This window comes from Lycium ferocissimum, chromosome 4, assembly GCF_029784015.1.
Source record: "Lycium ferocissimum isolate CSIRO_LF1 chromosome 4, AGI_CSIRO_Lferr_CH_V1, whole genome shotgun sequence".
Lineage (NCBI taxonomy): Eukaryota > Viridiplantae > Streptophyta > Magnoliopsida > Solanales > Solanaceae > Lycium > Lycium ferocissimum.
In genome coordinates this window covers 31,272,094-31,287,188 of record NC_081345.1, presented here as the reverse complement: position 1 = coordinate 31,287,188, position 15,095 = coordinate 31,272,094, and the positions used below count along the sequence as shown (strand labels likewise).

The 15,095-nt window shown below is 33.5% G+C and overlaps 2 protein-coding genes and 1 non-coding gene across 5 annotated transcripts; 1 reads left to right on the top strand and 2 right to left on the bottom strand.

Annotated features, from left to right (window-relative positions):
- Nucleotides 1–2,754: 2,754 nt before the first annotated feature.
- LOC132053926 (NAC domain-containing protein 2-like) lies at nt 2,755–5,088 on the bottom strand. Its single transcript, XM_059446020.1, has 3 exons — nt 4,902–5,088; nt 3,955–4,250; nt 2,755–3,309 (listed from the first exon to the last, which is right to left on the bottom strand). Exons 1-3 carry the CDS (start codon nt 5,086–5,088, stop codon nt 2,755–2,757), a joined length of 1,038 nt encoding a protein of 345 aa, XP_059302003.1.
- A 2,377-nt stretch (nt 5,089–7,465) lies between these two features.
- Nucleotides 7,466–7,537, top strand: TRNAD-GUC (transfer RNA aspartic acid (anticodon GUC)). Its single transcript has one exon. It is a non-coding gene; the product is annotated as a tRNA-Asp (tRNA).
- Nucleotides 7,538–9,249: 1,712 nt separating this feature from the next.
- On the bottom strand, nt 9,250–14,819 carry LOC132052276 (uncharacterized). Of its 3 annotated transcripts, none has more exons than XM_059443744.1 (7): nt 14,704–14,819; nt 13,894–14,128; nt 12,587–12,826; nt 11,189–11,300; nt 10,885–11,059; nt 10,266–10,503; nt 9,250–9,656 (listed from the first exon to the last, which is right to left on the bottom strand). In XM_059443744.1, exons 2-7 carry the CDS (start codon nt 14,075–14,077, stop codon nt 9,367–9,369), a joined length of 1,239 nt encoding a protein of 412 aa, XP_059299727.1. In that variant the 5' UTR covers nt 14,078–14,128; nt 14,704–14,819; the 3' UTR covers nt 9,250–9,366. The 3 variants fall into 3 exon arrangements, with proteins under 3 accessions (XP_059299727.1, XP_059299726.1, XP_059299728.1); XM_059443743.1 differs by lacking the exon at nt 14,704–14,819 and adding an exon at nt 14,529–14,672; XM_059443745.1 differs by lacking the exon at nt 14,704–14,819 and having other exon boundaries at nt 13,894–14,483.
- Between the last annotated feature and the right edge of the window lie 276 nt (nt 14,820–15,095).

Genomic DNA, 15,095 nt, shown 5'->3' with positions numbered 1-15,095 from the left:
AAAGGACCTCCCTCGTCACGTAATAATGAATGGGAATTTAAAATCGTGGACTACTTAACTAACATGAAAGTGAAATAAATAAGCAAATAATCTTCACAAGAGTTTCCTTGCATCTACACTTCTAGATGCTATTGAGCTATAAACACAAAAACTAAAGTTAAATACCGAGTAAATGGCAAACACGAAACGATTAATTAAATTATATAAAATAGTATTTAGACATATCATACACTACTATTAGGGGTGGCCGTTCGGACCGTCGGATTGGATATGATAATCTGAATTTGGATTTTCGATTTTGATTGAAGAAATTACAATTCAATAAGTTTGGATTGGATAGGATTTTTAAAGTTTGATTTCGGATTAATCGGTTTGGACATTTCGGATTTGACTTTTGAGTCTTTAAGACAGGCTGATTTGTAACTAAATTCATGTGTTCTGTTTACCAAGTTACACGCCTTAGCATAATGTGAAACAAAACTAGAACTAGAAACCAAAGCAGTTAATATACTTTCTGCATAAATCAAAAGTGCATCTTCCTCTACTTCAACACAAGAATATTTTTCACGTGTGAGTTCCACAGAGGAAAATCTAGATCTTAATTACTTTGTAATAATAAGAACAATGCAAAGAAACAAATTTCTGGGATAACTTGAGTTAGTTCGATCACCTGGCACAGTGGCACTTGCTGCAAAAAGCATTCCAGGCGATATGCAAGATACAGGAATTATAAGACTGTATCAAAACGTAAGAAAAATCCTATATTATAATTGATTTAGTAGAACATTTTATATTTGGACTTATTACTATAATGGGTAGGGTCATAGCCCGTAGGATATTAATATATTGGACCTTTCGAAATTAGATTTATTAGTATTATTGGCCTACATATATTGGACACATATTATATGGGTAGGGTTGAATATAAGGTATAAAAATTTTGAATTTTCGGATATCCATATCCATAGTACTAAATTTAATATCCAATCCGAAATTCATAAATTTTAAAAATAAAATCCGCAATCCAATCTATAATCCAAAAAGCCAAACCAAAAATTCAAAAAGTTCAGATTTCGGTTTGAATTTCGGGTTGGCCCAGACTATGTCCACCCCTACTATATATGTAAAAATCTCTGTTGATTTCACTGCTTCAAATTTATCCCTTTTATCGATTAGCTCCTAATGAAGGAAGGCCTTATAGCTAGAAAAATGGAGAGTCGCTAAATCATCACGAATAGATGCAGCAAGAGGCAAGAGGTGTCTATGATTTTGTACCATATGGTAAATTAATGCATGTTTTTCCATGCAAGCTTGTTATTTTAGTTTTTTTTTTTTTTTTTTTTTAATAAATTAAAAACACTTAATCTAGATCGTTATGTACATAAATCATCAACGAAAGCATAGATGTTAAAGCGTAATCAATTAGCTGCAAGCCATTGAAAAAGAAATCCATCAGCATATGTACATATTGTTCAACTTAGAGTGGTGAACAACAAATATACTACAACACTTAATAGATAAAAGAAAACCATGCAGAACTTATTTAGTGACGGCTAGTCTTTTTCCCTTCTCTTTCCAAGGAATAAAGTTATATACACTTTCAATGTGAAAAATTTTTACAAACCGGTTCAATTTAACTAGTTGTAACAAATTAATTATCATTGTATTTTCAAATTATCATATTAGACTTATTATGAATATTTATATGTTATAATATTGTACTTTAACCCTAAGTTCAATTATAAATACTCCTAATTAATCATTCAATGCGTTATTTTTCACATCTCTTCTACATTGTCATTCGATCGGTCGGGTTCATCTGATTAGACACTTGATTCATAGACACCTACATATATATTATAATGTGATAGATGCAATAGAAATATATATAGAAGCTGGAAGAGAATGGATTAGATTGAAATGACGGAAAAAGGAAGAGCAAAAGATCACGTAGAGATTGATGAATTTGAAGTTTATCTTTTTCTTTTGTTAAGTTTATGAAATTAGATACATCATGTTTGTAAGCTGAATTTGAATTCGCAACATTATTAATTAAAGTTTGAAGTTTCTTTTTAAATTTGTGTCCACCTACGTCTTACAAAGATGAATAACTTTTTTTAAAAAATAAAAGTTTCCGGCCCATCAACCCAGCCAGTCCACCTAACCCCGGATAGCTCCTAAACATATACCAACAACCCAGCCAGCTAAGGGCAGCCCGGAACCAGGATCGCTACAGCTGGCCCTTAGGGTTGGGCACAATCTGTTTAATAGATATAGTTACGACGGATAAAAATAATCTGATGATGCAAAATTTATTTATATTAAGGATGTGTACATGTATATTACTTAAACTCATTTAAGAAAGGTTAAAAAAAAAAACCAACACACTGATGATGCTTCATTACAACTTAATTAAAGCTCCAAAATAAAGCGTAGCCATGGAATTCACAGACAAATTTATAAAGAAAAAGTGAGACGAAAGTAAAAGAAACAGAAGAAGAAGAAGAAGAGATGGCTTATGATAAAGTGAGACGAAAGTAAAAGAAACAGAAGAAGAAGATCGAATAATCTTTGAAACGCAGAAATCTTCAAAACAATTGCTCTACAGTATTGATCACAAGCCTAATTATCAACAGTATAACAACAGACTATATAATGGCATCCTTTTGCAGTATGCCTGTACTAATATATCTTCCATTCTTCGTCTCCAAGCTGACAAAGTGTCTTATGGTACGTCGTGTTTGGTCAAGAATATCAAATTCCAAAATATTCCATGTAGTAGCTGAAATTCTTACCAAGTGACGGCGCCCTGTTGAGTACGTCCCATGGATCACCACCAACTGCCACACCATTTGCTGCTAAATCAAAAGGAATATTATTAGGCTCCTCTCTTCTTGTCATGATATTATGAGGGTCCTCAATGAATCGTGGTGGCTCATTTCCTTTTGTTTTCACTTGAATAAGCCCTGAACTCTGTTCTTCAACTATATGAGGTGATGCTACTGAAGTATTTGACGCTTGGCCAAAATCTTTGATTTTCTTATTATCCCGTATTGCAGCAGCTGGTAATTCATGGTGGCTATTATATAAATAATTCGACTTCATGGCTACATCATGAGGATGACACATTACTAATGTTTCATTAATAAGCTCGAATTTTCGCTTTGGTGATGGTAGTACTGCTTTTCCATTGTTATGGCTCATGACTTGCTTGGGCCCAATCAAAGAATTTGTCATGTCCTTTGGCTCGTCGTTTTCTTCTTTCCCCGTTTTCCTTTCATAAATTCTGCATACTACGAAATCATTGAACTGCATGCAACACAAAAAGTAAACATAATCTTAATCATATATATAAATTATTGAATATATGGATATGCTAGTAGATATGAAACATAACGTGTCTATTCGGTACGACCATATATTCATGAAGGTTAGTTGTACTATCATAGTCTAAGCAACAAAAGATTTGCATAAATAAGAGGTAAAGAATATAATATTACTGCCTCTTTTTCAATTTAAGAGATTTTTGAATATTGTGGTCTTGAACATTTTGTGTAAGATGTTGGAATTGAAGAATGACTAAATATAAAAGGTAATATTCTTTTGTAAACAGACTACGAAGAAAAGTACAACACATAAATTGAAACAAAGAGAGCAATATAAGCTAAGCATAATTATCTTGGCTAATCATCTTATACAAATATTAATCCACCGCAACACCATCATGTGACATTGAATAATGGATTTGGAATATGTACACTAACAATATAAAGAAATATTTACACTATAGTATAATTTAACCGAATATATATAGCGTTATTCTATTTTCAAGATTACGATATCAAATATATAAAGTTAGTAATATATTGTTATAAGTCAACTTAAACTAATAACTTAATCAATTTATACTCCGTGCAAAAAACTTAAACTCATCGAAGAATACATTATACATACCCGTTTTCCTTGAGGTCGTCGAGATGTTGAGGTAAAGAGACTCTCATCAAGTTCAAACTCGTGCATTATCCAATTGGTTTTGTGATCACTTTGGCCATCTGGGGTTTTAACATAGTAAACAAGTGTGTTCTTCTTACCCAACTTCACTTTCTTATCGATGGGCACACCAGTGTTCCTGCTGGTTATTTTCCAATATCCTTTTCCGTCTCTGGTACTCCGATCAGCCTTTGATCCCTTTGGATATTTTCGTTCTCTCCTCGTGAAGAAATAGGTAAACACCTCTTCCGTGTTTATTCCTACAATAGCACGTTATCATGGGAAACCATTCATTAATTAAGCAATGGAAACTCTATAATTCCAAAATTCTACCTGACTTGTTTAAGTAAGACCACAAGATTCAAAGAACGTTTTGATACATTACATATATCTTTAGTTTAAAAAACACACAATTCAAAATTCTTCGTTATTTTCTTCAATTATGTGCCTAATCCAACTAAGACACGTTAAAATTGAAGCGGAGAGAATATTCCAGACGATGACTAGAAAGAAATATATTATCATGAATAAATTTAAATTTTGTTCATTGCCTTAAAAAATAAAGTGACTTCTAGTGGCCGGCGTATAAGACAGAATTTTGTGCAACCGTCGATCAATCGTCACAATTCAAGTAGTACTTGTATACGAGTTCTGGTACTAGGGTTTTCAGTTCTGGTACTAGGGTTTTCATGCTTATTCCTATCTAGGTTAACACATAGGACGGAGCTACAGTTCTACTTACGAGTTCGACAGAATCGTGTCCCAAAACTCTGAAATCAGTCATTTCAAGAACCCAACCAAGAAATCATAAACGCAATATCATAGCAACACAACTTGCACAAAACCTAGGTAAGTCACCGTAACTAACACAGTTTGTTGTACTATACATGGAAGAATTTAGTCATACGTACCTGGAAGGTGAAAAGGGTTACGTTCGTAAACGTCGGCCTCTTGTATTATTCCTGGATAAATAAATTGTCCATTCATCCTGCGAAGAAGATAATGTATCAGCTCTACATCAGTTGGAGCAAACCTGAAACCAGGTGGAATATGTAGCTTCCATTGATCATCAAACCCTGCTTCTTTTTCTCCAGACATTATGATTTTTTTTTCTCTCCTTCTCTCTCTGTAAATTTGCCCTAGCTAGCTAGTTGATAATTCTTGATCTTGATAATATATATGATATGGCTCGTTTCTTATTTTCTTTTTGTTAGTTTTCTATGTCTTTGATGAGCTGTCAGCGGGTTCTCTATTTATAAGTTGGCGGGGTAAACCGTTAGACAGTTGTTAATTTAAGTGTTTTACTAGATTTAAGACTCCTAATTATAACATACTTTAGTTCTTAAACTTCCACTGATTTAGGGTTTAGATCAAAATTGTACACGTGGTTATGTTTTAACTGTCCGCGCGTGATGGTTAAACTTTAAACAGAAATTAAATTAAGTAAATTTACAAGGGTAAACATTTGTGTAGAAAGGATAAGATCTTGAATATATCTGTGATTATGTTGCACGCGCGTAAGGAAAGAAGCTAAGGGTAGTTTTTATTACCACTGCAGTAACTAGCTACTAGTAGTAAGTAGTAACCCACCGGCCTTCTCTCTCTCTCTCTCTTTTTTTTTTTTTTTTTTTTTTTTTTTTTTTTGTTCTTTCTCGCCATCCTTTTATTTTATTTTGAGTAATTCACGTAATTTCATTATTCTAAAACAAGTTAAATTTTCTTTTACCTTAAAAGGATTTAATTTGTTTGATAATTATATACGTATCACCTAAAAATTATTTAGATAATAATATTGATGAAGAAATAGTATCAAATAAATGGACGAAGACACGTGTAACAGTGATACGAGAATTTTTTTTTTAAAAAAAAAAAAAAAAACCATCAGCACAACAATTGACTAGTTAAATAAAACTTTGATAATTATACCTATATCAGTATCACCTTAAGAGGAACGACCGAATTAGTAGATTTAAGGCTTTGAAACTCACCAATAAATCAAAATGAAGTTCTGAAGCTCAAAAATAACCTAAAGAAGTGAAACGGAGGTATACATTTCCAAATTTGAAATAATAAATACTGCTATTGAGTAGAGGACATTGGCACAAATAGGATGATTTGAGACCCTTGTTTATATTTTGTCCCCATAAGGAAGTTTTGCAGAAATGGCACTGGCGCTATATCTAACTACACCTGGAAGAATGAAAAAAAAAAATACATTTGTTTAATTATTCAAAGTTATGTTATATGGGGCACAAAATTAGTTCTACCTTTATTTTACCTATCTTGTTAAATTGTTCACAAGTTTTGTTGGATTGAAAAATCAAATCTTGTCCACAAACTATGACGGATGGGGCATAATTTTTGGTACTATCTTCATGAATCATGAGTTCGTTCTACATATTTATCTTGTTAAATTGTTCAGTACAAGTTTTACCGGATTGGCGAAAAATCTGGCTTATTCACAAATTATGACGCGTGGGACATAACTTTGATATTATCTTCATTCTACTTACCCATTAAATTGTTCACAAGTGTTGTTGGATTGAACAATCTTGTTTTGTCCAGAAGTTACATCAGGCGTGACATAATTTTTTAAATATCTTCATTCTACATCTAGCTTGTTAATTTGCTTACATAGCTTACCGAATTGACAAATCTTGTGTTGTTCACTTGATCATGAGCTTTCTCAGACTAACAAGACTTGGTACTATAGACGTTCTATGCATATTTTGTTAAACTGTTCACAAGTTTTATCAAATTTATAAATGTTGCATGTATTATTTAATTGTTCACAAATTTTGTTGGACTAAACTTAGAAAATAAAACCCTCAACTTTTTTAACCGGTATAAAAGCATCATCAAGAGTTTCGTCAATTGATTAATGAACATGTAGAAGTTCTGAAGGCTTGACTTTGTCCCGGGCTATAGTTTACAAGAGTGAGACTTATATCTTATGATCTTATTATCTACCTTTAATTGAAGGCCAAATCCGCCTTAAGTTTATTTTGACCAAATTAAAGTGAGATAGATCAAATACATAGTATTATATATGTAGCGAACACTAATTAAACCCACCTACTAATTAAGAGCACTCCCTGTACAATTTCTTGCAAAATTTATAGCAGTATGAGATGTAATTCTGACTTTATTTAAATTTCCCCAGTTGGAAATGAACTCTAGTAGTAGAGACAGTACTTGCCTATCTCGTTATTTCTGAAATTGGTTTAAAGTAACAAGCATAATCCCATTTTTCCAGACCAAGAAGGAAAAATGGTGATGTGTGTTCGATCTCCATTTCTCAATTGAAAAGATATACTCCATTTTCTCTTTTTCGCCTTAGCGGGCATTATTAAACACTACTTCCAAAATTACTCTTTTGTTCTAGAATTAGCATATAGTGTAAGAAAGAAAAATTGGATTAAATATTGATATGTCATTAGCATCTTATAAATGGTTAGAGAATTTCAGCAGCAAAGTCGTTGTAGTATAGTGGTAAGTATTCCCGCCTGTCACGCGGGTGACCCGGGTTCGATCCCCGGCAACGGCGTTATGCTTTTTTTTTTTTCGCATTTTTATATTTTTCTAGTCTCAACAGATTTTCTGCGTCCTGTTATAATAAGAGTGTAATGACTAGACAGGACTTTAGATTACAATTACAAAATGGACAATGGCCATCAGCTCAGTCTGGACTTGGATAGTTAAGACCATTAGGCCAAAACTAAAACTTCAAACTAATACTTAGTAGAAAATTTTGAGAAAAAAACATGTACCATATATAAATAGGTATACACATTTTGTTCTTTGGTTTGTTTTTTCTTCAAACCAAATAATAGCAGTACTACTTGCTGAGTGTATCTCATAATAACAGCAAACTATTAGATTGAGCAACACTGAATCAATGATCAAGAACAATTTTTTTTTTTTGAAAGTTCTTCAATATCAATAGGGAAAAGAAACTGAAATAAAACATGCATATCCGGACAATTTCAATTCAAAACCATGCAATATCTGGTTAACTTATATGAAAAGCCCACTTTCAGTTAGAGTTAATTCCCTGGATGGTCACTCAAGTTTAGGGAATTTTCTACAAAAATCACTTTTGTTTCATTTAGGACAATAAAGTCACTCAAGTATCACTACTTTCTGTAAAAGTACTTAAACACCTCAAAGTCTCATTCTCTCCTAATTGGCATGCCATGTCATTAGAGCCCCATATTTTTAAATTAAATAATAGACTTGTTTAACTCATCAAACTCATTTAATCATATTCATATTTTATATCCAATCTAATATGAACCGGTTTAAAAACGGCAAAGGAACAAACTAGCATGCAATCCAAATGAATTAGAATTAAAAGATGAATTCTTTAAATCTATAAATAAGTTTTAAAAATTAAAATTAAAATTAAAAAAATTGAATTTGAGTTACTTTAGAGCTTTAGTTTATATATTGCTAGACATTAACATGACAAGTCGGAATATCTATATCATAACATGAAATAAATTAAGAATATATTATATTTCATATAAGACCAATAATATAATATTTCAAAATAAAAAATAAGAATAATAATATAATATTTTAAAACAAGTATTATAGTAATGAAAATTCTGAGAAATAAAAAGATCTCGATGGTATGGAAGGGAGATGCCAAAAATTATACACTACATACATAAAAATAAATAACTAAAAATAAAGAGGAAAAATTTGCACTGCCTTTATTTTTTAAAATATACGATTTTATTAGGTTTTTTTAAAAGTTAAACCGATATGAATGTAATCTTTGTGTTATCTGTGTAATTCTATTTTAATCTGGAAAGAATTTGTTGTTTAATGTGGAAAAAATATGCTATTTAAAAAACTTGAATTTGAGTAGAAAAATTAAATTACTTGTATTTTAATTTAAATGGAAAGATAATATATTTGAATCGAAATTTAAAGAAAATTTAGATTTGAAAAGTGGCTTAACAGAAAGTATGGTTTGATTCTTTTGTCGCTTTTTAACCAGGTCATATTTAATTGGGTATAAAATATGATTTGATTAAATGAGTTTGATGAGTTAAATATGTCTATTATTAAAATTAAAAAAATGAGGCTTTAGTAATATGGCATGCCAACTAAGAGAGAATGAGGCTTTTGAGGTGTTTAGGTACTTTTTAGGGAAAATGGTGATACATGAGTGACCTTATTGTCCTAAATGAAACAAAAGTGACTTTTGTAGGAAATTTCCTAAACTTGAATGACCATCCAAGGACTTTCAGTTACTTAAACCACTCATTTTATTCAGTGATTGAGAGGCAGGGATGATCCTTCAACACACAGAGATATACAAATTATCCAGTTGTGATGCTTTGATCCTCCTAACACTTTGGATGCTCAGAACTCCCTTTCTGGAAAGAGAATTGGAGCCACTTGAAACCAGATAAACAAAGCTGCAGTCGCCCAACCGGTCACAATTCTGACCCAAACTGATGGCCATCCTACATCAACCAATTTCCCGCTCTCTCCCACAGAGGTAGACCATCCTGTAAGAAGCATTGCCGAATACATACTAGCAAGAGAGAAGATGATGTGGAAGAAACAATAGGAGTATGTCACTGTCTTAGCTTTCTCTTTTTCTTCCTCCTGATCAGCCTTGTCCAATGGTAGCAAAGGTTTCCCAGCACCTTCAGCCAAAAGAAAAAAAAAATTAGAAATCATCTATCTATCTTGTGGTCAATCTCTGTAGAAATCTATGGAAATAATGGCACCCAGTGTTTCTATCAGCCGAGGTGTAACAGGAGGAAAATAAAATGCAGCCCAACAGTGGAAAGAGTAATAGAGATCTAGCGGTAATATGAGTTGAGACACGACCGCTCTGCCTAATCAAGTTCAAGGTAGAGCTACGCCTTCTATGCCTCTTAGCAATTAAATTATACACCTATTGGTTATTTTAGATCGATCGATTACTAAACTAGCAACAGATTCAAGCAAAATCACTTGGCAGGAGCAGGATTGCTAACAGAAAGTCTAGAACAAGCAATGAACAACCAGGAAGAAGAATCACAGCAGAATGGACAAACCTAGGTTAATATAATAAAAACGACTAAATTGGTTCACCTAGGGAGTCTTCCTATCGAATGGCAGCTGATGTGCTGTGATCCACACAAATGTTAATAACTTCATAAGGTCTTGCAGACAAATTTAGCAGAACAAGAGGCACAATTTACCAAATGTGAATGAAAGAACCATAAAGTTCTACATCAGTGTATGCCTCCAGGATTATGGAATCTAACCTGCACGTGGTGAGCTTGGAGGGGAAAGTAGAGTTGTAGAAGATCCAGCACGAACAGCAGAGTAGACAACAGAGAGTACTGTTGTAAGCAGTCCAACTGTAAGTGTACCAGTGGAAACAACTTTGGAATGATGTAGACCATTGCATTCGTAATCCCTAGGCTCACTGGCAAGTGCACTGTAGCACAGGTATGTACAGTACAAAGATAAAACTGACGCTGGAAATATGCTTCCATTAACCTACATATGTAGAAAAATTTTATGTGAGAAAAGAATTTCTCCAGCCTATGATTTTTCTTGATAGTTTTACATATATGTGCACTGTGAACAATTAGACGCCAACGAACAAGAAAATTTAGTGAAAATCTCCTATTTAGTAAAGTAATTTGCATCATTAGACTGATGACACAGAACTTGTAGACCCATTAGCCTACTCAGGACATGATCAAACTAGGAAAACAGTTAACCATTGGAATGATGGAGGAAAGCAGATCCTATAATCCACAAAAGTAAGCATATCATGAGAACAGTATATCAGGCTGCATAATTAAGAAGCTACCATGAAGGTAAAAATGGTTCAAAACTAAGGGAAAAACAAGAGATATACAGTAGCAAACTAACCGATGGATGCAGCGTAACAACAGCAAAAACGAAGATGAATATAAGAGTCATCACAATAAAGAAAGTGTTAAAACCACAGTCATGTCCAGATGGAGTGAAAAAATGGAAGAGAATTCCATTGAAGGCAAAGGTAGCCACGTAACATATGAGTGAAGCGACAAGCAGTGCGATGTACCTGCAATATTCTCAGACAACACAAAAACAACCATGAGGGGGGAGAGAAAAGAGAGGGGGCGAGAGAGATTTTAGTCAAGAAGAGGGTGAGAATAACAAAAAAAGACATGTCATATATAATTCAACTAACCAGAACTGCTCATCATATCCAACCCACTTGTCATTCCAACTATGGACAAAATCCAACAAGAGTACTACTTGCACAAGTAGAAATAGCCCAGAACCGAACTTCGAAATCGTCTCTGTATACACAAACAACGTTCAGGTACAAATCCAACATGATGAAAAGAGACAGTTTGCTACTCTTCGAACAATGATTCAAACACATTTTTAAAAAGGATTCTTGGGAATGGATATACTACTCTATGTATCATATCACTCATTGAACATACAGCTTAAGCCAGATAAACTAGTTACCCAAGCATAACAAGACGAGTTAATTCTGCTAACCGCTTTATCTCACCTAAAATTCTAGATGCCTACTCTAACATAATTCTTAACTCAAAATTCTAGATACATTCTTTAACACATTAAAAGGCCTAGCAACAATGTTTCCTTTTTTTGATAAGTCCAATAGATGTAAAAGAACTTGGAGACAAGCCATATGCGAAAAACCGGGATGAAATTACACTTTTTTATTATTCAATCCTGAATGAAATTATATTATAGTCAAAAAAACGAATTCAGTCTTTAAAATATGCATAATTCAGTTCAAAAGACTTCAACCTTTTTGCCCATACTTCAACTACAACAATACTTCCATAGGTCTAAACGAGCCAAAAGTAAGAGAACTCACATATTCCAGGTTAAATAAGCAAGTAAGACAAAGCCTAACGGATTAAGAATGGCGCCTGATCCTTGAGTGATAATCAGATTCTAGAAGCTTTGCAAGACTTTCTATTACTTCAACATGAATCTAAATCCTGTAGCAGACAGATCCCTTATGTCACCTACCAAAACTAAACATTCCCAGGTTGGTATTCAACATTCACTACTTGCAACATTTTAATGGGCTTCCAATAGAACAAATATGAGGAAGGATATCTTATCCAGACTAGTTTTCTGGTCTTCTCCTTGTTCACTTCTTCAACAACCAACCAATTTGACATCAAAAGGCACGGCGACACCCACAGATCAGAAGAAAGAGGAGGAGGATGAGGAAGAGTAAGCAGCAGCAGTAGAAGAAGAAGTGTGGCCTAGCGGTCACTAAAGTTTTTAAATGTGAAACTTAGAAACTGGTGAACTGAAAACTTGATATTATATCAAGAGTACAAGCACAAATATGCTCCAAATAGAGGGATGATACTGGAATAGATATCAAGAGTGGCTGCACATTTGTGATCCAAATCAAAGGGAGAAAGCAGTGGAGCCAGATTCCACCAAAGCACAAAGAATAAAGACAAGGTTCAAGGTTTATTTTGTAGGTCATAGGGAAACAATTATAAGGTTCTTTTCTTTATATTGTTATGCGGGCATAGATATATAAGCAAAAAAACTGCGGAAATACCTTAGGAAGGATATTGCTTACCGTAGAAGCTGATGATCCCATTTGGAAGGAAAAACATAAATATTACCAAGATGCACCAGCAAATGATTTTCAGCATCCAACCACCATGGTGCATGCCGTCACGTGGGTCTTTCTGGCTCTTTACACCAATCATCAAGATTGCCAAAATTGTGAAAAAGAGAAAGTTCCCAAGGCTAACTCGCAGTACAGCATCTGTTTCAAACCACTCCCTGCTTGGTGTTGTGTGAAAACTATTGATCCCTGCAATACAATTGATATGTAAAGCTATCTTGTAAAACAGCCACTCTCCTTTAAAGAAGAGTTATTAGTCAAATCAAGGTTCTGCACAACCATCTTGATTCGGTTATTAAGAAAATAACGAGCTATGAAATCAGTCCACAGTCATTAATTTGGGCTGAAAGGGATAAATAGATATAACCATAAAATCAAGCACGCAAAAGCAGAGTTCGTATTCTTTGAGACACTGACATAATGATTCTTTGTGCTAAAAATATAGCTTGAAAGGTTTCGCATTGTGTAAAGTCCAGAGCATTTGAGCCTTTTTTTGGTGACAGAAAAGCACATTGTCTTCAGTTACAAACTTGATGGATAATGAGTCCGACCTTCTACACTTCTCTACTTAAATACTTGGTTCACGACAAGATTCAAACTCGTGACACGCGCAGACCATACATCTTGCAATGTATTACCTTTGTTATTGAACAAAAGCCCTAGGGGAAATGTAATTGAGCTTTTCTAAAACTCATAATTAAGGTATATTACCTTATCATAAAAAAGCTCATAATTAAGGATTCCCTTACAGTACTCTGTTTGGATGGTTGTTAGCTATTGTTTCATAATGTATTGCATTATATTGTATTGTGTTGTATTGTATCTTACTGTATTGTTTTGTTGAATACAACGTCTGGATAGATTGTATTGTATAAACCTATAAGAAAAGTAGGGTACGGAGTTGAGCTACTATACAAAGGTAGGATAACGGATAAAAAGACTAAATGAGAAAAAAGAAGATAACGATGCGATCACACCAATCAGTCGTTACACAACATGGAACTTTCCATTGTCACATAACGATGGATTTAACGATACAACAACAACATACCCGGTGTAATCCCAGAAGTAGCATAAGAACAAGAGACAGTAAATAATAACATAAATCGAAGGACAAGAAACTACATGAGAATAACAATGGATATAACGATACGATACAATAAATATAAGTAACAGTCAAAACAAACATTGTATTTAAACTAACAGCACAATACAATTCAATTAGTAACAACCATCCAAACAAAGCAAAGCCCTACATGGGAGTTTCTCCATGAGAGGAGCAGCAACCTCTCTAAGAATCCATGAAACAATAAGTGAGAGACCAAAAAGACCACAATACGCAATCCTAGCTGAACGCCGGCTGATCCCTGACACCACTGTCCGGTAAGCGTCACAAGCACACGCCGCACAGCATGATGCAAGACAAGAAGCTGCCCACATCTTTAATTCACTCCCACCTCAATTGATTCCACAAAATTGCCAACTCAAACCCTAGAAATCCCAAAAATCAAACCTTTAGCATCACCTTTTTCTCCCCTTCAATTGACATAAGCATGATGAAAACAATAATAAAAAATTGATACTTTCTCTGTCCTAATTATTTAGGCGGCACAGTTTGATTTTCAAGAGTCAAACAGTTTAATTTAATCGTCAATGTGGACATGCATATTTAAAATAAAATTTACATATTTAAAAAGTAGGAGTAATTGATAATTTAAAATATTTAAAAGATATATGAAAGGATTACTTAAAAGAAAGCTTCTTTGAATCTCGAAATCTGTAATGTAACTTGACACATAAATTGGGATACAGGGAGTAGTAATACACTCGAGAGACAAAAGAAGGTTAATCTGTATATGAATTCAAAAAAGGATGAGGGTAAATTAATTACCGCGATGATATTTCTAGTTGAGTCTAAAAAACATGAAAAGTTGAACACAGTAGCAAAGATTGCAGAGGGTATATATACTATAAATAGATGGATATTATACCCTGTTGCAATGCAGAGAAAGAGAATGAGGATGATTTGTGCTTTGCAGAAGACGATAACAGTGATTAGTGATTACCAAAAAAGGAAACTCGTATGCACCTCGGTCTGTGAATCAGCAAGCCAGGTGACAAAACTTGTCTGAATCCATGCATATACAGGATAAGTTTTCTTATCCCTTTTTTTCACTCACACAAGATTATTGTATTTTGTGTCAGCTAATAAACTTCCCTTTTCACTGTATTTAGTTGACCTTAGCTTAAATAATTTATACGTATTCTTTATACATAATAAAACGTGAAATAAGAATGTGTGTTGTAGTATTAGTAATGTAAGGTTACACTATTTAAAAATTAAAAATATCATTTTAAAATAAGTACTCCATATGTAATACTACTCTAATTTCCTCATTATTAATCATTGCTTAACAATTACTGTAATTCATCATTAATCAACACAAGTGAGAAGGAC